The sequence below is a fragment of the Amia ocellicauda genome, chromosome 14, assembly GCF_036373705.1.
Source record: "Amia ocellicauda isolate fAmiCal2 chromosome 14, fAmiCal2.hap1, whole genome shotgun sequence".
Taxonomy (NCBI): domain Eukaryota; kingdom Metazoa; phylum Chordata; class Actinopteri; order Amiiformes; family Amiidae; genus Amia; species Amia ocellicauda.
In genome coordinates this window covers 20,860,877-20,884,394 of record NC_089863.1, presented here as the reverse complement: position 1 = coordinate 20,884,394, position 23,518 = coordinate 20,860,877, and the positions used below count along the sequence as shown (strand labels likewise).

The 23,518-nt window shown below is 41.3% G+C and overlaps 2 protein-coding genes across 2 annotated transcripts in view; both read right to left on the bottom strand.

Moving 5' to 3' along the window:
* LOC136767733 (integrin alpha-M) overlaps positions 1–8,132 on the bottom strand; it is a 49,517-nt gene extending 41,385 nt beyond the window's left edge. The window contains exon 1 of the mRNA XM_066721679.1: positions 7,992–8,132. Coding sequence (XP_066577776.1) covers positions 7,992–8,089 — 98 coding nt within the window. The 5' untranslated portion in view covers positions 8,090–8,132. The remainder of the gene's footprint in view (positions 1–7,991) is intronic.
* Positions 8,133–9,620: 1,488 nt separating this feature from the next.
* Positions 9,621–23,518, bottom strand: part of LOC136767335 (integrin alpha-X) — a 29,943-nt gene continuing 16,045 nt past the window's right edge. The window contains exons 16-30 of the mRNA XM_066721104.1: positions 22,548–22,690; positions 22,301–22,452; positions 21,784–21,915; positions 20,822–20,895; positions 19,630–19,771; positions 18,207–18,290; positions 17,138–17,217; positions 16,856–16,939; positions 15,759–15,837; positions 15,416–15,517; positions 14,742–14,828; positions 12,194–12,304; positions 11,774–11,881; positions 10,523–10,633; positions 9,621–10,144 (exon numbers count right to left, since the gene is read on the bottom strand). Coding sequence (XP_066577201.1) covers positions 10,040–10,144; positions 10,523–10,633; positions 11,774–11,881; positions 12,194–12,304; positions 14,742–14,828; positions 15,416–15,517; positions 15,759–15,837; positions 16,856–16,939; positions 17,138–17,217; positions 18,207–18,290; positions 19,630–19,771; positions 20,822–20,895; positions 21,784–21,915; positions 22,301–22,452; positions 22,548–22,690 — 1,594 coding nt within the window. The 3' untranslated portion in view covers positions 9,621–10,039. The remainder of the gene's footprint in view (positions 10,145–10,522; positions 10,634–11,773; positions 11,882–12,193; positions 12,305–14,741; positions 14,829–15,415; positions 15,518–15,758; positions 15,838–16,855; positions 16,940–17,137; positions 17,218–18,206; positions 18,291–19,629; positions 19,772–20,821; positions 20,896–21,783; positions 21,916–22,300; positions 22,453–22,547; positions 22,691–23,518) is intronic.

Below are 23,518 nucleotides of genomic sequence, written 5' to 3'. Positions count from 1 at the left end.
CTACTTACATTACCCTGAATGCTTCCAATTTGAGGATCAGTCTTTGGTGTGGATTATTAGGGTAACTGCACAGTTGTCTGAGAAAGATCAAGCACTGGTTACCCTTTGCACATAAAGATCCACATTGGCCTCAAAATTCAACTTGCTATCAAAGACGGAACCAAGATATTTGTACTGATCAACACCCTCACCCACTATTAGAGTTTGCTTTAATGGTGCCAAGCTCTTTCAGAAATCAATTGCTGTGTCTTTAGTTGTCTTGACATTAAGAGCTTAGAAGAAGCGTTTACACCATTCTAAAAACCCCTCCACTACAGGGCCATGGCTCACTTCCTCATCCTGGAGTAGACTCACAATAACAGTCATCTGCAAACTTAGTAATATGATGAGAGCCTTGTTTGAGCTGACAATCGGTACTGTATAATATGAACAGCAGAGGGGAAGAACACACCCTTGTGGAGAACCGGTGGAAGAGGTAAATGTGCTGCATTGACTCTCACTCTTTGAGTTCTATTGATCAAGAAGTCAACAAGCCAGCAAACGATATTAAAATCAAGTCTTCTAAAACATGTGGCTGAATACAGGTGAAAGCAGATGAAAAATCTTGAGTCTTACTACCTTCCAGGTGGTTAAGGACGTAGTTGAGATGAGTGATGGTTGCATCCTCCACCCCTCTTCCAACCCTAGAAGCAAACTGCAGGGGATCTAATCGGTCCTGAACCTTGGCCAAAACCTCACCCTTAACAATGTGATCAAAAGCTTTCATGGCCAATGAGATAACGGCTACAGATCTGTAATCATTTAAGATTTTGTTAAATTAACCTTGGCAACTGGTACTACCGGTGATTTCTTCCAGATTGTAGGAACCCTCTGCTGTATCAGGGACAACTGGAAGATGGAGGAATATACCACTGAGCTCATTAGCACAACTTTTGAACAGTCTGCCTCTAATACCATCAGGGCCTGGACTCCTCCTCTCTTTAATATGGCTGAATACATTAGAATCCTTCTTCTGGTCAATATGAATACTACATTCAGAGATCCACTCTCTATAACTACTTTGCTCAATGACCCCCTCATTACAAAGACAAATGCACATTTGAGAGTTCAGTGGTGCAAGAACCATAGGCACAGTGCAGTAATCTATAGTCACATATTCCCGTTTCTGAATACTCTAATTATTGATGGCACAGCTGGTCTGTTTAGATTGGGCTGCACCCTCTGCCCAGTCTTTCGCATTGAAAGGTCATGGTTTTTCTCATGGTCAGTGATAGTGGCACATATGTCACTGGAAACATCTGTTCTGTGTCTTCACCTTTGAGCTGCTGTACCACTGGGTAGACTCCCCCCTCTTCCTCTATGGGCTTGTGGTTGTGGTTCCCCTATTTCTCTTTCGTCTTTGCCTTTGTGACTTGCTCCATTTCTTGACAACACAAACTCTCTTTGATATGTGATTTGCTGATTGACCAATTGAGCAATGAGGATTGGCACATGCGCAATAGAGATTCACAGTTGTGAGAGTGTGTGTTACCTGCTGTGAGCAAATGATGTAATTTTGTTTGGCAAGAATTACCCGACTGATTATATGTCATGTGGAGAGCGTTGGGTTTACTGTTGTGCACAAATGAGTTTGGCATTTGCATTTTGTGTGAGAGCAACCAAAAATGACTTCCCATTTTTCATTCACATTGACTTAGCAAAGGAGAAAAACTGATGTATGCAGCTACAGCAAGGTAATGTGTGTGGGTTTTCTTTTGAAATACATTTGTATTTCATGGTGTTCAAGTGGTTAAAAGTTTGAGTGGATATTTTCAGTTTATTGTGTTTTACTGCTAGAAATGGAAATCAGTGAGGTCCCCCATTTGTGTACATTAGTTTATGGGTCTTCTGGGACCAATGTTGTGCTGGACTTTAAGTAGACTAACTAGTCCATCTGTTGCTCTGTACAATTCACGTCAGCCTCCTTTGGCCTCTTTCACCAATGAGCCGTTTTTGACCACTGGTCTGCCGTTGGCTGGTGGACCATCCTTGATACACACGGAAAAATCCAGCAGTGCTCCAGTTCTTGGTACACTCACAACCCAGTGCGCCTGGCATCTAAAGCAGGGGTTCCCAAAGTGCGGCCTGGGGGCCAAATGCGGCCCTCGAAGATGTTTGGTGCAGCCCGCCAAATTAAGCCGACCTTCAACCACCCCTTTTCTGAAGCTTTTCTTTATTTTTACACTTTATGACAATTTTCTGTTACAAATTGCACATGTAATTTGGCAGAAAATAATAAAACAAGAATTAAAATTAATAAATGTTCCCTAACAGAAATGTATAGGAAATAAAATCGGTGGTTCATTTTCTACTGCGGCCCCCCATCCCATGCAACCTTGGGAAATTGGCCCCCCATCACCAGAACCCCTGATCTAAAGGCTGATTTATACTCTGCATCTGCATCTCCGTCATGCGTGGCCATGGGACGGGCCACATACTTGCACGTAATGTTGACGCATCCATAGGGGGCAGTGTCTCATTAACACATTGCAATCTGCAGAAAAAGCAACCCGATTTTTATGGCGCACCAACGATTGTATGGATGTAAATCAACACATGCTGTTAATGACATATTATTTTATTATTATTACAGAAACTGCACGCGCACACACACAAATACAAATTGCCTCCTGTATGTGCAGATCTCTATTGTCTTGCTATAGTTGGCTAGACACTTAAAACACAAAACATCTCTGCGTATGTGCATTTCTCCTGCATATCTGTTCTTATATGTTACAAAATATTTCAATTAAATACATTATGGCGTTTCTGCTGTTAAACTCCTCAAAATGAATGAGTTATAAATACATTCTTCTGCAACCGCCAGACCCACAGTTCATGTGATAGGCTATAACCCACTGAATAATATAATAAATATAGCTGACAATTTGGGTTTTATAATCAAATTAGTAATTGTGAAAGATGTATAATCATGTTGATTGGTGAAACTCGCTATTTTCTACACATCATGTATTCATTATTATCATTATGTATTGTATTAGATTTGCACCTGATATAGCGCTCGTCTGATTGGCTCAAGTTTCTCACTTTCCTGTGGAATTCAATCCTTATCATGTTGCATCTTGAATGGTAATTGTTCATACCTACGCAGAAGTATATACTGGCTTTAATACCACACCCCGTTCAAAGGTGCTTTGTCTTGCCCTTTTATCCTCTGAATGGCACACATACACAATCCATGTTTCAATTGTGTCAAGGCTTAAAAAATATTCTTTAACCTGTCTCCTCCCCTTCATCTATACTGACTGAAGTGGATTTAACAGGTTACATAAGTAAGGGATCAGAGCTTTCACCTGGATTCACCTCGTCAGCCTATTGCATGGGTTTTTTGTACACTCACTGTATATAAATAGATATGTATATTATAAATAGTAATAATAAAGTGATAGTGAAAGCGAAACTTAGCTGGGTTTTTATATAATTCATCGTGTTGATGTTGACAAGTCATAGTCTTTCAGGATTTTGAATTCCCTGAAGTCCCTACACAAGCTTCTCTATTCCAGATGGAGGGGATTTAGTTATTTCAGTCTGTCTGCATATGAAAACCTCTGTGGTAGTGTAATGTAATGTAGCTCCCCAGGACAAGGGCTGGCTCTCCATGACCAGGCCTGGAAACTTTGGTTTTTAACTGGATTGTACTGTCTCTCTCCAGGACCAGCGCTGGAGACCCTTGCTGGTCATGAATCTTTGGCTGATCCAAATACTCAAAATGTAACCAAATAAATGAGGAAGGAGAGAAAATTGATCAAAGCCACTATAGGGTTTTGCAACATTGTGTTTTACAATATAGGGCAGGGTATAACAGTTCAGCGTGTCATTGCCTGACTAATTAAGATGTTTAATCATGGAAAGGAAGTTAAGCTGACATTGTGGCAACCTAACCAGATGTAAACCCACATTGTTTACTGTTATGTGCAGATTGTTCTTAGAACATTTAAGAATTGTTTTTCCTTTTCCCATCTTCTTTTTTTATAATTAATCTTCTCTTCCTTTCTTTTTCACTAATTTTATGTTTCTTGGACTTACATAATTACATATTACTCTGGTAAAGTGTGATGAAGCAGCTTTGCCTCTCAGGAAATGTCCTTGCATACTATCATTATTGTTATTGTTTTTATTTGTCATTTGTTTTGCTGTTGTGTTTGATTTGTTTTACTGTTTAATCTGCTGAAACTGTTCGTTAGCATATACATCACTATGATAGTAGTATGGTATTTACATAATCAATACTTATCTGGTTTGGTTACGTGGGGAGGTTTTCCTGCCCTGAAACCATATGAGGATCACGTCTTAAACAGCATTTTCCTTTCTTACAGTGTTAAATCTAGTAGGGCATTTGTTTTGTCGGCTTTTGTTTTTCTTTACTGGTATGTGTATTTTCTTCAGTCCACTAATGTTTCCTCTTGGTTATTCCTTTATGATTTTCTTCAGTGAAGGGTTTCCTTTGATATGAGAGTGATTTAGATCTCACGCGAGGACTATTTCCTGTTTAAATGCCATGCTCCACTTTCATGTGTGTGTGTGGGGGGGAGGTATCGTATTGATGTGTTTTTATATAATAGAATCGTACCCAACTCTCATTAATGGGAATAACGACGCTGGTTTTATGTATGTTGTTTGTAATTTTACAGTTTAAACCGGTGTATTTTGTATAATGTGGGTTAATTTATTATCGCCTTGTTGTTAAAAGCAACGGGGTTCTCCTTAATGTAGATCGATTGGTTTGATCCAAGGCTATAAAGGAGGGGGATAGAAAATAGTGGGTTAGTGTGGTTTTTACTTTAGAATGGTCACTATGGGGTGGATTAGAACTCCCAAGAAAATTGAATACCTTTTTCTATGTGTAGAGGAGACTTGATTAATATACATGGATTACAAATAAAAATATGTACTTGTTTTTTTTTCATCAGCTTTCAGCCATGTTTTATTTTGTTGAACTTGCCATTTAATTAAACCTGGGCTGCTCATCCCGATTATTATAGGGGATAACTTCCTCACATAAAGAAAGTTCAGTGTTTCTCATTAGTTATCTTAACTGTGGCTACCCAGCTAATACTCAACGTAGCTATAACATTGTGGCAACATAAATTACGTTGCTATACGTTATAATTGCTTCTGAAAATGTTGCAGCCCCTGCTTTATTTTTTCAGCACTTCATATCTCACAGCTGCTGCTTTATTTTTTCAGCAGTTGCACTTCAGGGCCACCATAGTATGTGCTTTGCACCCTCGATTTGGTAATAAGCAGCTCTCACTCTCCCCTTGCGCTCGAATGTGACACTCGGCCCAGAACGCATTTTGAGGTGACAACACCATTTGAGGTAATAGTTAGGATGTGCGTGACAAATATTTTGACTATCGATAATTCCACAGTTGCTGTCCACAACTATTCGAATAATCGCCCCCTCCAGCCATTCAAAATGTGACATACATTAAATGCGAAATAATGCAATGTGACAATTTTTGCAATTTGTGACAAACATTGTGACTTTTTCCAGTTCTATTCCTCCCATAGTGTAATTATAGTGGACATTTTTGTTACCTGCATGTAGTACCTTGTCCACATTGAATTTCATCTGCCAGGTGTCGGCCCACAACTGAATGTTAGTTTGATGTTCCTCTTGCCTTTTCTGTCATTGCTAGCATCTCAAAAGTGTGTTTGTCTTTTAGGTGGGTTAACATACCAGCTGCAGATTTGTCGTCATTTAATTGCACTGCACATATTATACACTTAACAATTTTAATTTACTTTGTCAAAGTATTTCCATGCAAAACATCTCTATGAGGAAGCCATTGTTCGCGTTCTTGTAGCGGAGGTGTCTGCAGATATGCGCAGATCTGCAGAATTCCACCAATCCCTTTGGTGGAGCCGCACTGATCTGCGGAAATCCGCACTACATAAAGGTACGTTCTAGTTTAGCCAAACACAGACATGAAATAACAAATTCCACCCTCACATCTATCTTCATTAAAGCTAATTAAGTGCCCTAATGCAGGATTCAAACTTTGCCACTGATGTGTGTGCTCCCCCCTGTATATTATTGATTTATTCTTCTCATGAATTGACTGCAGTGGAATGAAATCACTTTTTCAGTATTTACACAGTACAACACATGTGACAGTTTTTACTTAATTTCATTGATGGATCAAGGGTAGTCCCAAGCATTACAAGTTGATACAACCTCATGTTTGGATTGTTTAAAAAAGTCAAAAATTCTTCACAGGTATAGCCTCTTCTCCTCTCAAAGTGCACCAGATTGATGCATTTAACTGTTAAAATGTATAAAATGTTCCCACAGGGGGGCATGCCCCCGGACCCCAGAGAGTTTGCCCCCCCCCCCCCCACCAGTTTTCAAAACTCTTGTAGGAAACATTGAAGTTAAATAAGTCTTTCAGTATTAAACAGTTGAAAGCAATGCAGCAGATTTATTGTAGAGTCATCACATTGTGCTTTACCACCTCGTTTAGGGTACAAAACAGAGAGTGGAAAGGAAGAAAGGAGCCAGATTGCCAGAAGTGGCGAGTTTTGTTTTCCCTATATTGATAAGTTTTCAGTTTTCAATTACAATAATGTACTCAACAAAAGAAATCTATCCTTAGGTGTGTGTGGGGGGGAGGGGGTGACTGAATTAATTGTTTCTTTATGACTGGCCTGGTCTTGAATACCACACTACCCACTGAAAAAGACCGACTGGCAGGCAGGCAGGTCTGCACATTGACATGTTGTGTGGGACATTTTGTTGTGTGGGACATTTTGTTGTGTGCGACTATTTTTCTGAGTGGGACTCATTATTTTTTGTAATTGTTACATGTCTATATCATATGTAAAATGAATATGGTGTTAGATTGTCTTTGGTGGGTCTTATTGCCTCCAAGCTCCTATATACTTTCTGTCATTGGTGTCCATTTTGCTTCACTACATTCAATTTACCAGGAATGCTGTGTAACAGGATGTGTTGTCCTCGTTGCAGACTGGAATGTTATACAGATGTTATACAGATGTTTGTTTTATATACGTATTACCTGACACCCCACAGATAAACAACAAATACAAGCTCAGCTCAGTGTAGGACAATACAAACTCTGCTCCTCAATAGCTGGGAGCCCTTTTCAGTCAGAATACTACTTTCCAGTTCCAGGGGTCCGTGGTGCAGGATCTTACATCTAGATGCGAGCATTGCTATGCATTTAAGTGTAAAATGTTTAAAAGTGTCACTTTTTTCCCCCAATAGTCCTCAACATGATGGGACAATATAATGCAATATTTGAACATAATCACAAAGTCTTGTTTTATGCAATATTAATAACAATACAAATATTGATGCGTAATACAATGTCTGTAAGAATTCACACACTTTCAGTTCACACCTCTATCTTATTTCAGGTGTTATATTCTGTAGTGGTTTTCATCTTGACTTATCTGTTGTTGTTGTTGTTGTTGTCTGTTTGTCTACATTCAATAATTGTAAAGCAACTTTGATTGCATGAGTTATTATTAAGAATTAAAATGTATTGCAAAATGTGTAATATTCAACCAAATATATTTAAAAATAATAATAAACCAAACGAATATACTAGAAATGTCTGATTATATTACAAATTAACATTGAATGTATGTAAGCACATTTATAATACTTCCCATGTACAAAAAATTAAAAATAGTCAGCTTGCCATAGTCTATACATGCCCCTAGATATTTTTAACACTACAACACACAATAAAGTGTCAAAGTAGATCAATGATGGTGTGAACCCAACCCACCCCTTAATAGCAGACTGTTTATATCTTATATAGTATTATAGATTAATGGTGTCTTTAATTGTACTTAAAACGATCTAAGTTTTTAATTGGTGTGAGTTGTAAATAGTTCACAACGTAAAGAAAACAATGATGACATGGTTTTATATTAATAATATAAAAGCATGAACTTACCTATTGTGGAGAAGAATGGGCAGCTGCAGCGGGGTTATCCCAAAAGACAAAAGTGTGCTAAACGCGATGTATTGTCTTTGTGTCCAATATGCGTACATACTGATATAAAATGCAGTGTTTGCTAGCCTGTAATTAAACTGTGTGTCGTGTCTTTCCCTATTGTGCCAGAGACAGTGCGCTTTAACTTTAGCTCTGTTCCTGTGACAGCGAGTGCTAGGAGCCGCCATGTTTGTAAGGGGCAGAACTGCGTTACGGAGGCCATCATGGAGAGGGTCAAAATGCGATTGCACATTATCGTCTTTCATGTATTAATGTAGACGCAATTTTCTTCCCATACAGGACTAGATCATGTTCATGCAGAAGTTTGTTTTTTAGCAATAGTGTTTTGCTTTATTTTTCTTGTTATTAATGTGTTACTAATGTTATTGATTATTATTGGGTTTTCATAGTGTCAAAACGTGTTGGAACATAATTGTATTATTCTGCTATGTCCAAAAAATTGAAGCATTTAAATTGAATCAGTTCTGCTATCCTTTAGAGACAAGTCATTATAGCCACAGTGAACAGCCTTCATTTTAAACAGTTGTTATCTTTTAAAACACAGAGATGGAACAGTTTCATAAAAGCAGTAATTGTTGGGGCTGGATTCCTGAGTACAGGTTCGATCACAGGTGGGGGACACTGTTGTTGCACCTTGAGCAATGTACTTTACCTAGATTGCTTCAGTAAAACAAATTGGTAATTGTATATTAAAAGGTGATATATTGTAACAACTGTAAGTTGCCCTGGATAAGGGTGTCTGCTAAAAAATATAATAATAATAATAATAATACCAGGAAATCATGTGTTAAAACAGTATGGAAAGGGAGAAAGAAAGTGAAAAATATGATCTCTCAGAAAACAATGACCAAACCAAATAGAATGGCCCTACAGCAGATTATGTATTTAACATATATTCAATAAGTATTTTCAATAAGTATTACATGTGAATGGCAAGAACCAAGAAATTGCATGCTTAGGGATGAAAAGGGATAAACCCTGTGAAGAATCTTGCATATGTACACATTGAGCACCTTTTAAACCTTTAGGCATTATAGGAGTGTTGCATTGGAGGCCGAAGGGCACACCCACCTAATTAGGACACAACTTGGTTCTGTTAACAAACTCAGATTTTTGTGAAGACGTTTCAGTTTGCAAAGGTGGCAAAGCTGTCACCCTATGGATATCGTCTAAACCTTTGAAAGCTAGAGAGCAAGTGGGAATGTAATTGCAAATCCCCTTTTCAGAAAAGTACTTGAATGTCTGTTTGACAGAGAACAACAAAAATATGTATTTAAAGATTGATTTATTCTTTGTGAATTGCAGAAGCTAAGGGTATTTGCTTTCTATGCATTCATAGTTTCCAGGTGGCAGTTTAGAATAAGGCTGCTGTTTCAGGATGCCAGCTTTACATGTGTGTTGAGTAACTGAACAGGAGAATACACATTTTTCAACTAAACATAAATGGTACTGGCTAATTGCTAAATATATCTCCTTTTAAATACATCTGATATTATTTCAAGTTAAAGCTTTAATATATGGCATATGCCCTTTGTGTGCTAATTGCTAATTATATGCCGAAGTCTTAAACACAAAAGAAAACCGTTTAATTTCATATGATCATGTAGAACATTGAGAAATGTCAATATATTTGTATTAAAAGTGCAATAAAGGAACACTTCTGTCATGATACAATTTGTAGCAACTGATAAAATACAAACACTAGGGTGGGTATAACTATAGCAGTGATTTGATTAGCATTCTAAACTAAGCCTTCCCATCTCATCAATATTATAATCATTACTCATGAATAATAATCATTAACCTCTGAATTGCCAGTTGCATGGGAATGTAATTTGCAGATAATACGTTGAAAGAAAGGAGTGTGAGCTGCTGATAACGAAGTTAGGAGTAACAGCACACCAAGGACAAAGGCAGGATAGGATTTCTATATTTATCCCCCACAGGGTATTGCCAAGTCAGCGGTTGTGTCATCCTTGTTTCAGACTCTACTCCTGCACAGGGAGGGCACTCTCCTCCCCAGGTGTGGCATTCTGCCCCTCTGTTTTGGCCTCCTTCAGCAGCTCTTTGTATCCTCTCTTGAAGAAGCCAGCCTGGGGAGAAAGAGTGAGAAAGAGTGAGAGAGAGAGAGGGGGGGCAGAGGCACGAAATAAGGCACTTCAGTACCAGACTGTATCAAACAAGCATAATACAATAAACCCACACTGAAAGACCCAGAAACACCAGGTTGCACCCCAACTGACACTTGACCTCTGACCTTTGGCCTGGACATCAGCAGCACTTGCTGTAACAGTGAGCCACTTCGCAGGGACTGACAGTTTCCTGCACACATTACTTTCCATCAGCAGGCCTGAGCACACATTCCTGATCTGAATGGAACCTGAAATTCCACCTTCTAAGTTCTACCTCAACTGGTTCAGGTGACCTCTAGCTTCAAAAGGAAAGGACGTGAAATGTAAACACAGTTGTACCTTGTACAGTCCCAGTGTGATGAGGGCCAGCAGCACCAGCCCCCCCACCACTCCCCCAATGATTTCCTTCTTGTAGTCGTACTCTACATAGACATTCACCCGGGTTTCCACCTGACAGGCAAAGAAACACACACAGTGACACATTTATCTGTATGTATATTATCTGTATGCTTGTATATGTCTCTGTGTGTCTCTATGATGTAGTGTCTGTGTGTTTGTACCTCATTTTGTTCCTCAGTCCCTTTCCTCCTATGGATTCCCTATCGACTGTCCTACTTCTTATTCTCCTCCCTCAGCTACTCCCTGGATTCTCTCTGCCCTCTCACATCTTGTCTAACCTGTCTCTCCCCCCCACAGCCACAGATCACCTTCATCTGCTCAGCCCAATACAGTTTGCGCTCTGCTGAAAATAAATGGAAGAAGTCCAAACTCCTGGCTGCCCTTGACCTCAGCCACTCTCTTCTGTCTACTTTCTCTTCCTCGCTCACCTCGGCCAAGACTTTTTACTCTTTGAATCCTCTGCCAATAACCCCCGCAAACTTCTCTCTACTTTCTCCTCCCTTTTTGTGTCCCACCTCTTCCTTTGTCCTGTCTACCCATCTCCTCTTCCTCTTGAAAACCCTGGAGCTGGCTGTTCACCATCAGCTCTCTGCATTTCTATCCCATCACTCACTCTCCCACAACTCTGCTCGTGCAGCCTCTCCACCCTCTGTCCCGATCCTCTTTGTTCTCTCTGCAGCCTTCGACACTGTCAATCCCTCCATTCTCCTCTCCTCCCTTGCCGACCGGTTCTCTTCCCATCTCAATGGTCGTACCTACCAACTGATTTGGCATGGATCTCTGTCCACACCTCAAGTTCTCCTCACAGGTGTGCCCCAAGGCTCTGTTCCGGGGCCCCTCTCTCTCCACGCGTTCTCTGGGCCCCCTCATCGCATCCCATGGGGTCTCCTACCACTTCTATGTAGATGACGCCCAGATGTTCCTGTTTTTTTGCCTCTTCTGATCCCCTCATCCTCTTGCACATCTCTTGCTGTCTCTCTACTCTCTCCTCCTGGATGCACTTACATCACTTCAAGCTCAACCTCTCTACATCTGATCTCATCTACACCTAATAAGTATCTTATATACTAATTTTGTATTGATTTTACTACTGCACTTTTGTAATACTTACATTTAATTTGGTGTTGATTGTATTACTGCACTTTTTAAATGTTTAAATTGCTTATTGTGTAAACTTTCATTTATCTGTACCTCAGTGTTGATGTAGCGATCTTGGGCCGTTGTGAAGATGTGGATATACTGCTGTGTGTCGAAACTCAAAGAAGCTGAGCTGACCAAACTGAGTGACTGCAGGTCAGTCTGAGAAAGAGAGAAAGAGGTTAATACAGACACATTGATGGACTGACTGAATGAATGGACAATAACACTGCACTGAGAGAGAGAGAGGTAATATAGCCACACTGATTTAGGGATATATAAAACGGTATGTGAAGGAACGCTTCTCTGTGAGTTATCAAAGGCAAATTAAACATTTATTTGTGATGTTTTACCATCGGGTGGTTGCTTTTAATCTTTTCAAAGAGGGATGGTAGTCTTCACATTTACGATTTATGGATATGGCCCAACACATTCAGAATGATAACCACGCAAACAAAAAGAGACAAACAGTACCTGCTGTATCCAGGCTGAGCTGACCTCACCAGTGAGATTGTAGGTGATGATGGGAGAGGATAGGGTAGAAATCGTACAGGAAAATACTTTACACACTGCCACACTGCAGTCCTAAAACCAAGAAGAAACTGAGACACTGAGACAGAAGGCTCTCACTTCAAAATAAATATTGGGAAATTAATAGATTGCATCATGCAATGCCATTTATCTGAAACAGAGAATAACACCCAAAGGGGATTATAGGTACATTGGACTCCCAATGGATTTTGAGAATAAAATTGCCTGCTTTATATTACACAGTGCAGAGGCACACACCCTCTGTTGCCTGAATCTGAAGTTCTAGTGCAACCTCACAACTTTGGGTGTTTTTTCTCTTATTCAGATACCTGGGACTACATACATCAATAATAACACCCAAAGGGGACTTTGGGATACATATTGGCCACACAGGCCGAGCTCAACTGCCCAAGACAATTGGGAGGAGCAGGCTAGTACAGAGTCCGAGACTCAAAAAGAAAAATGTCCCAGGCGGGAGTCAGGAGGCCCTGAGACTGAACTGAAGTCAGCACTGGACAGAAGAGAGTGGGCCAGCAATGTTTAGTCTGAAAAACCTCACAAAAGAATATGGGGAGGTCCAGCTCGCCACAGCACACATTTCAGTTCAGGGGTGGGGGGCTTGAAACAGGGCCCAGGATGAAGCCATGCCTCAAGTACAGTGGGGGAAAAAAGTATTTGATCCCCTGCTGATTTTGTATGTTTGCCCACTGACAAAGAAGTGGTCAGTCTATAATTGTAATGGTAGGTGTATTTTAACAGTGAGAGACAGAATAACAGCAATAAAATCCAGAAAAATGCATTTCAAAAAAGTTATACATTGATTTGCATGTTAATGAGGGAAATAAGTATTTGACCCCTTCGACTTAGTACTTGTTGGCAACACCCTTGTTGGCAATCACAGAGGTCAGACGTTTCTTGTAGTTGGCCACCAGGTTTGCACACATCTCAGGAGGGATTTTGTCCCACTCCTCTTTGCAGATCCTCTCCAAGTCATTAAGGTTTCGAGGCTGACGTTTGGCAACTCGAACCTTCAGCTCCCTCCACAGATTTTCTATGGGATTAAGGTATGGAGACTGGCTAGGCCACTCCAGGACCTTAATGTGCTTCTTCTTGAGCCACTCCTTTGTTGCCTTGACTGTGTGTTTTGGGTCATTGTCATGCTGGAATACCCATCCATGACCCATTTTCAATGCCCTGGCTGAGTTTGACGGTGGGGATGGTGTTCTTGGGGTCATTCCTCCTCCTCCAAACATGGCGCATTGACCGACGGAGACTGACAGTTATTTTGTGTTTCTTCCATTTGTGAATAATCCATGTAGCACCACAGCACCCAAACAGGGTACAGTAAACATAAATGGTGTCCTTCATCTGAAGAGAAGGGAGGGATGAAAGGCCATCGACTCCAACGGCCAAAAATATTTTTCAGACACAGTGGAAAAAGCATTTTTACACAACAAAATCTGTGAGTACATCCGATGAAAGGTAAAAGATGTGTGTCTCTGTATAAGATAAAGCAAGCCAGGATGAGGGCTTGCCTGAGTGACAACGCAGAGGGGCCTAGCAGCAGCTACGATACAAGTTTGTTTATTTACAATGTACCCATACTTCCCTTTTGGTGTTATTCTCCACTTGCCCTGGACTTAAGCATTTTTATTTATTTAAGAATATAACAAGAATAGCACCTGCATATTTCCTGCACTTCCTCCGAATTCTTACATTGCTTATATGTATAATAGTTAAGACTCAAGGCTAGGGATAGGGTTACAGGATTTGGGGTTAGGATTTACACATGATCAACATCATATACATCATATCACTCTAATGCATACAACATCTGCACACCACAACATTTCAAAACATTTGAGAAGAGTTTTAACCTCTTTTTCCTGTGAGTGGGCAAACACTCTAAAAACTTTGCAGTGAATCAACAAGAGTGAGTGCCTACAAAATTATTTTGAATTCCTGTGACGATTTGTCAATCCATATGAAAAAATAAATCGTCAAATCAGTTATTTCAGATACGTTTCATGTTGTAATGTATGACAACATTTTGGTATCTATATATATTTACTGCAGGTTTGAAGGGAATGAGGGAACTGAACCTTTTCACCCTGGAACAGAGGAGACTACATGGGGACTTGATCCAAGTCTTCAAAATCATGAAAGGCATCGACCACATCAAACCAGAGGAGCTTTTCCAGATCAGCAGGGACACACGCACCCGGGGACACAAATGGAAATTGGGCTTCAAGGCATTCAAGACAGAAAACAGGAGACACGTCTTCACACAGAGAGGCGTCACAATCTGAACAAACTCCCCAGCGATGTGGTTGAAGCGACAATTTGGGAACATTTAAAAATAGACTGGATAGGATCCTTGGATCATTCAGTTATTAATGGACACCAAACAAGCACGATGGGTCGAATGGCCTCGTCTCGATTGTAAACTTTTTTAGTCTCCTGATACCATGTACAGTTTTTAATGTCTCACCACAAGTGGTATTGTCTTCAGTTTTGTTAAGAAATCTGTCACTGGGGGATTCACAGTCATCTCAGTCATCTCAATGCAGCCAGGGACCTACACACACACAGACAATATTACTCAGTGTCAGTGATTTATACACACACAGTGTAACTGATATACAAACACACACAATGTAACTGATAGTGTCAGTGATCTACAGATAAGGTTTCAGACATTATGATATACCCTATACCCAGAATCAGGGACATTATGAGATGCTTAGAGATATATGTAGTATCTAGTGTTTAGACTATTATCTAAAGATGTAAACCTCTTTCCTGTTTCATTGCCCCACCTCTGTCTTGCACTGGTTGGACTGTTGCAAGTGGAAGGGGGCTGCTGTGCTGTCTCTGATTGCACTGTTTATGGTGGTTGACTTGAGCTGCGATTTTTAGAATTGATTTACTGCAGATGTCGTGCAATATATTTTATTGCATATGCTGATATTCCTTGCTACCAAATTAGTTTGTATTGGTGATTGCTGTTGCACTTTATTTAGGGCAGGGTGGAAACTTGTGCAAGAGCTACTTGAGACTGTGTTGCACCTATCTGTCTGCCCAGATATTAGATCATATTTAATCGCTACTTCTATGGTGGTATTACATATATGTGTGTATTTTTAGTTTATAGTGTAATCAGACCTTTAATCCTGAGGAGTTGCTCCAGATATCCGTGTTTCCCAGCTTCACTGGCACTCGAATGGTCACGTTCACTGGGATGTACCTAATTCCCAGATTCTGGACCTGAACACAACACACCATCCATATACAGTCATTCCAATCAATCTGAATCAAACTGAAAAGTATGTACACGATCACTTGAAATTACATTAACACCACAGTGAGAAGGAAAAAGGAAAAAGGAGAAGATAATGCAATAAAGACACTTGCTGACTGATTGAATATCACAATTAATAAACATTGCTCTGGGAGGCATCCAGAGAAAACCAGATAGAGACATACAGAGGGACCATATCCCAGTTACCTGGAGTATGTGAGAGACAGGCTTTTGAAGATCATTGCGCCCCGCTGTGAAATTGATATAGTTGGTAGATTCATCAGCCCTGTGGATAAATGAATGGGCATTTTACTGTGTATGCCAAGTAAGTACATCAGTGACTCTCTCTCTATATATACACCGATCAGCCATAACATTATGACCACTGACAGGTGAAGTGAATAACACTGATAATCTCGTTATCATGGCACCTGTCAGTGGGTGGGATATATTAGGCAGCAAGTGAACATTTTGTCCTCAAAGTTGATGTGTTAAAAGCAGGAAAAATGGGCAAGTGTAAGGATCTGAGCGACTTTGACAAGGGCCAAATTGTGATGGCTAGATGACTGGGTCAGAGCATCTCCAAAACTGCAGCTCTTGTGGGGTGTTCCCGGTCTGCAGTGGTCAGTACCTATCAAAAGTGGTCCAAGGAAGGAAAAGCGGTGAACCAGCAACAGGGTCATGGGCGGCCAAGGCTCATTGATGCACGTGGGGAGTGAAGGCTGGCCCGTATGGTCCGATCCAACAGACGAGCTACTGTAGCTCAAATTGCAGAAAAAGTGAATGCTGGTTCTGATAGAAGGGTGTCAGAACACACAGTGCATCGCAGTTTGTTGCGTATGGGGCTGCGTCGCCGCAGACCAGTCAGGGTGCCCATGCTGACCCCTGTCTACTGCCGAAAGCGCCTACAATGGGCACGTGAGCATCAGAACTGGACCATGGAGCAATGGAAGAAGGTGGCCTGGTCTGATGAATCACGAGTTCAAGGTGTTGACTTGGCCTCCAACTTCCCCAGATCTCAATCCAATCGAGCATCTGTGGGATGTGCTGGACAATCAAGTCCGATCCATGGAGGCCCCACCTCACAACTTACAGGACTTAAAGGATCTGCTGCTAACGTCTTGGTGCCAGATACCACAGCACACCTTCAGAGGTCTAGTGGAGTCCATGCCTCGACGGGTCAGGGCTGTTTTGGCAGCAAAAGGGGGACGTACACAATATTAGGCAGGTGGTCATAATGTTGGCTGATCGGTGTGTGTAGTACAGGCAGTATACTGATGATAACGAAACAGCAACAGACTCACTTCTTCACCAAAATGTTGACCGCAAACCTGACAGGGATTGTCCTCTGAACAAAGCTGTTTGTGGTGTTATGTTCCTCATTGCCACTGGAGAGAGTGGGTCAAGGAACAGAGTTGGGAGAGAGAAAAGATGAGATATCAAGATGACCTGGGATGAACTGTATTGACTGCGGCTAATATAGTATGTGTGTGGTGTGTGAGGCAATTGTGTAGTATACACACAGTGCAGATTGAGTGCAACGTGCGGTGTTAAGTGAGCCAGAACGATGAGCAGTCTCTTAATACCTGGTGGCATTAGCAGACAAGGTAACCACTCTGTCCAGCTTACTGCTGGCATCAACATCAAATGTGGTGATAAACAAAACCTGAGGACCAGAGAGAAAACATTAACAGAAACCACTCTGCCAACATACTATACCACACTATTGCAGTGTTGCTCATCTTGAAAGTGTGTAGCCAGCCATCACGAGGGTCTGCACTTCAAGACATAAAATGTCTGCTATTTTCCACAGAGGATGATTCATTGTTAATGATGATGCAAGTCTCATTCATATTTTCAGTTTTGCCCGTCAACTGCAACTGTGAGCTCTAACAAAACCAGTCTGCTGCAGTATTCAATCAACAAGACTTAAGTATGCATTTAATGCTCTACAGGCAACCCCCGCACTAATTGGTTCCCAGAGAGCCACAAGCTCAAATAAATTGAACCCTTATTTCCCATAGGCACTAGGCATAGGCACAACATTTGACAATGGAAATAAAAACACTACTGAATGCTATGCTGCCAGAGCAAGTTTGAGGTCCTCTCTGATCTTTTGCCTTGATGCTTGTAATAGTTCCTTGGCCACGGCATCCACTGTTGCACTGTGTTCTCTCTTGAGCGTCTTTGCTGATTAGTCTTCCCTTGCGACAGCGTGGCTACACAGTATCCCATGAATAGGGCTACGATTATATCACAGAGATAATTTGGTTTACTAACCTGCCTTTTAAAATGTTTTTGCTGACTTGTGAGTCTTATTAAAAAAACGGTATCAGCTACAAACGTTCTAAAAGGCAGGTAGGTATACTCAATTATCTCCGTGACAAAATCGTAGCCCTACCTGTGCTGTGACCCACTTGGCCCACCCCCTGTCACAGCCCAAGCTCACTGCACATGGGCAATACACCTTCTTTTGCCCCAGCATCACAGGTCTACAGAACGGCATTGGAAAGTTGGGAACATTCTTCTTCATTTGGATAACCATTATTTGTGCTGTACCACAGTGTGATATACTTTTGTGTCAATGTGTTGTAGCCTAATGTAACCTTCCTGTTTCCTATAATAGCATCTGTCTATTTACAGTGGTCCACTCACCTTGGCCTGGCTCTTGAAGATGGGCCTGTTGATGAGGCAGTTGCTGCCTGTGACATCACACTGCACTGTGGCCACCCTGTCCCACTGACAGACACAGGGAAAACGCATGGTAATTAATACATATGCACGTATATTACAGCCTGTGTGAGATTAATAAACACACAATGAGAGTAATACATAATACATATAGCATTGACGGGCGTAAACCAAGCACATGCGTCCTGGACCCCCTCCCGACTCACTCCTTTCAGATGACTGCTCCTGCTCTACTCCCCTCCATCTCATCCCTCCTCAACACCTACCTCCTCTTAGGACATTTCCTCTCTGGCTGCAAACAAGTTTCAGTGCCCCACTCTCTTCTGTCCTAATCCTCCTCCACAACTCTGCAGTCTTTGGCACTATCAATCTCTCCATTGTCCTCACCTCCCTTGCCAACCTTGGGATTTCTGGCACTATTTTGGCACCATTGTGCCCAACTCTGCCTTGATTCACACATCCTACTCCACTACCCGATCTTGGCTCATATCCAGCTCAAGACTTTGGATCTTGTCTACCATTTTGTCTTAACCAGATGGCTCCTATCTACCTGCAGACTCTCATCTCTTCTTACACTCCCTGCAGACCATTCCTGCTGTGCCAGAAGATGTGCAGTTCCACCTCTCCACTCCCTTTTCTCAAGAACTCTCTACTTTCCCATCCTCATTCCTTTGTGGTGGAACAACCTACCCATGGAGGTCAAGACAATATGCCCCATGACCTCTTCCTGGCGTCTCCTCAAGACACATGCAGCCTAACTTCCTGGACAGCTCAGCACTATGTATTTTTATCAATTCATAATGTTACTACACCTGTTCTATTATATTTGAGCTTGTTAGCTCATTTGCACTAGGATGTGTGCTGATTGTATTTTGTACAGACTGAATTTACTGCACGTTGCACATTTTTTTAAACCATTTCTTGTGAATGCTGAGAAATAAATATTAAAAACAAAACTAATACAATCACGTTTCTCCAGTGTTGTGTTCTACTAAAAAATATTGATCTGTCCTTGCCATTGGTTCCTGATATGTATAGTGTGCTTTACGGGAAATTGTTATTGTTTTGCAGAACGTAGATGGTGTCATACAAGCGGTTTCTTCCAGTCTATGCCTCTAGTTAATAACAATTGAAGATTTTTTTATATCCTCCAGATTAGTAGTCTAGTTCTCTTTGTAAACGAGAAAGTATATTTAATCGAAATTTAACTCAATATATCCCTATCTATTTGATCTTTGAAGTAAACATATCGTACATTGTGTCCCCCCGAGGAAGTGCAGTATCAGTGTAGGATAAAGGTAGTATTAGATGTGTAATGATGTGTATGTGTGTATTGTTAATGTCTGAGTGTATTATATCAGTGTAGTTGGGGGACAGGGGGCTGTACCTGCAGCAGGGTGGATCGGCGGTAGGACAGGGCGTTAGGGAAGGTAAAGATGATGCGGGTGTTGTAGGAATCCTCTCCGGCGTTCTCGATGGACACATTCAGGTTCAGCACTGGAGAGATACCGACCTGCACCTCAGATACCCTACAACACACACAAGATATAGAGGACAGACAATATGAACTCGTAGCATAGAGATATTACACACACACTCCTCACAGAGAACAGATAAACATACTCTCCTTGGCCTCAATCTATCATTCATCAACACGGTGGCACAGTTAGTACCACCCAGTTCTGGCCTTGGACTGTTGTGGAGTTTGCACGTTCTCCCTGTGTCTGCATTGGTTTTCTCCCATTTCCCCTCGCGTCCTAAAGACATGCTGCTTAGGTCGATTGGCTACACTACAGTCCAGTGCCCTGTGCAATAGCATTGCATTTGCATTTGTATTTGCATTTTGACCCAAATTTCGTTTTTTTTTTTCATGATTGCATTTTCACTTTCCAGTTTGCATTTGCATTTGAATAAAGTACACTATATTCTTCCATAATATTAATACTAAATACAGAGAGCATGGTACATATACACACATGTACACACGCAATCTTCCTTGGGGTTTTTATCAATTAGAACATAACATAAGAATGTTTACAATCGAGAGGAGGCCATTCGACCCATTGTGCTCATTTGGTGTCCATCGATAACTAAGTGATCCATGGATTCTATCCAGTCTATTTCTAAATGTTCCCACATTTTCAGCTTCACGTACATCGCTGGGGAGTTTGTTCAGATTGTGACGCCTCTCTGTGTGAAGAAGTGTCTCCTGTTTTCTGTCTTGAATGCCTTGAAGCCCAATTTCCATTTGTGTCCGTGTCCATGTGCGTGTGTCCTTGCTGATCTGGAAAAGCTCCTCTGGTTTGATGTGGTCGATGCCTTTCATGGTTTTGAAGACTTGGATCAAGTCCCCATGTGGTCTCCTCTGTTCCAGGGTGAAAAGGTTCAGTTCCTCAGTCTCTCAGTAGGACATTCCCTTCAGACCTGGAATAAGTCTGGTTGCTCTCCTCTGAACTGCCTCTAGAGCAGCAATATTGATAATTACGTCTGCCTGCCTTTCTATCAGCCTGTCTGTCCAAACAGGCAACTCAGTTTCAATGGATGCCTCTTGTTACAATAAGGTTATCTGGATTTCTTACCCAGAGAAGATGAAGTTCACATTGAGTTGGTCAACACACTTGTCGTCAGTCCCACAATGTCTCTCAAAGTCCAGCTGAGAACAAGAAAGACAAAATGAATGTACAGCACATATATAAGCGAGAGAACCACAGAGAGATCAAAGGAGCAAGAATGTGTGGGAGGTGAAGAGGGGAAGACAAAAAGGAGGTGAAATGCAGACAGGAGGCGGGGGGATATTTTGAGACCTATGCTCTATTTTGTCCTTGATCAGTACTGTATATTGCTATTTATTGTATTTTACATGTATTGTAGTTTATTGTATTATGTAATTGGTTTGAAAAGTGTATTTTTTACAAACCCTGGGTAAGTGTGTCTGCTAGATAAAATGCAGACAGGAGGCTGTGGGATATTTTGAGACCTGTTGCACTGCAATAAATAAATAAAACGAAGGTTCATTACATTTGTATTTGTTATCTGTATTTGTTTGCCGTTAAAATATGATAAAGCCATTGTTTATCTACCATTAATTACACCTCATAACACATTTTTCCTTTTTTTTTTTTGTCAAGATGAGCATCAAGGATATGGACTTTGAGGGATATCCTACAGCCCAATGTGCCATAGTTCTTCACCAGAGTCTCAACCAGCTCCACACAGTTTTGCCCAGGAAGCCCCGAACCACTGCGACAAAGCTGTTCCAAGCCGCTTTCTCCTGACTAGTGAGCTTCTTGGGGAATTCATTGCACTCCAGGATCTTCTTTATCTGTGGTCCAACGAGGACAGCCTTCAAGTACATTCAAGACTTCTTCCCTAAGCTGTCTGAGTCAAAGGTCAAAGTCGGTGTCTTCGTCGGACCACAGATAAAGAAGATCCTGGAGTGCAATGAATTCCCCAAGAAGCTCACTAGTAAGGAGAAAGCGGCTTGGAACAGCTTTGTCGCAGACAGAAGAGAGTGATACATACAGAAGAGAGAGAGACTCACTGGGAAGAATATGTCGGTCTGAGTGCTGACGTCCAGGATAGGTTTGAGGTTAGCGGTGGAGAGAGAGGGATAACCAGATACAGAGAACCTCAGCTCGTTAGACAGAGACACTAGTGAGTCTTCAGGACATTCCTGAGGGACAGAGTGAGAGGCAGGTCAGGGGACATGAATGATTAAACATGATCAGTGACTGAACTTGACACCACACTGATCCTGAGACATTAACAGAGATCCAAACCTACACCAGAGAAACACAGATAACACAGTGATATTAATGAAGAACCCAATCTAGAACCTAAGAACGCCCCTTAGAGATCTGTCTGTTATAGACCGTAGAGATATAAACCAGAGAGAAAGACAGGTCCTAATATAGACTGTGGAAACACACATAATAAAAAAAGATGAATTGCAGACCATAGTGTAGACCCTAGCGATGCACTTAACCCAGAGATTTATACATGTCCTGATATAGACTTTCACAGGTCCCTGACACATAGAGGCACAAACAGAAACATACAGGGATTTTGAACTGGTGCTTGACACATTTGACTTCCACTCTGGCAGTGACGGTGTTGTTGATCATTCGGTTCCCCGTGGAAAAGTAGGCCCGGTATACGGAGCGTGTGGCATCCAGTGTGAAGGTGTAGCTAATGTTCACCTGAAGATCAGCTGAAGAACAAAATTCAAAGCTCAGGGTGAGATTTCCTCATGAAAGAGGGGTGACAACATTACAGCCTCAGGGACAGTGTGCACTGCAGTAATACCGATATTGTCCTTGGTGGCTTTGGACACAGGAAAGCAGACCGTCGCTGTGAAGTTCTTGAAACTCTGGCAGTTCTTATTATCCAGACTGATTATAGGTGGATCGAAAGACACAGTGGGCTCAACCCTGAGCACTGGTCTGGACCTGCAGTGAGACATGAGGAAGATACCAAAATATAAGGACAGCAATAAACTGCAATAAATCAGAACAATGGCAATTAACTAGAACTATAATAATAAGTATAAATATAATTGTGCATGTACAAATTGCACCCCCCTCTACAGGAATTTCTGACACCCAATTAATTTGTTCTTGCCAATCAGTCACCAACACTTGGTCAGACCTTTGACCTCTGACTTTTTTACAATCCAGGTCTTTCCAGTAGTGATGCCTAATCCATAATCCATAATAGCTGGTCAGCTGTAACCTGCTTTGTAGGTCTCTCTGGTCTTCCTGTGTAGGAGCCTCATTGCTGGACTGGATCTCTAGCCCCTTAGTGTTAGATATGTATAAATAAAGGGGAAGTAAAAAGTAAAACGTTCTCCTAATTCAAAGTGTGTAGGAAAGTTATCCTATTAGAAGGAAGACAATAATGCTCTCCTAACCAGAAAGGGTAATACAGTATAATTGTTTAGATCTGACACTATATTACCAAAAGTATGAGAGAGAAAATACAATAAGATGTCTGCTCACAATCAGCTGGATTTTAAAAAGGCGTAAGTCGTGTTGTGTGTGAGTAACAACATTTGCGTACCACTAAGTTCTGCGCGTCGCTTATGTCTGGCGTTAAGGTGCGCTTGTCTCGCCTGCAATTCCTGTATTGACTATGAACACAGCACTACATGTTTATGCCTACAGGCTGTCACAGACCACTAATGGTGACTGACAAAGTATTTCACAGTCCTCAATATCAAAATGTATCAACATCTATTACGAAAGTCATGGATGTTTTGAAGAACTGATTCTGAAATT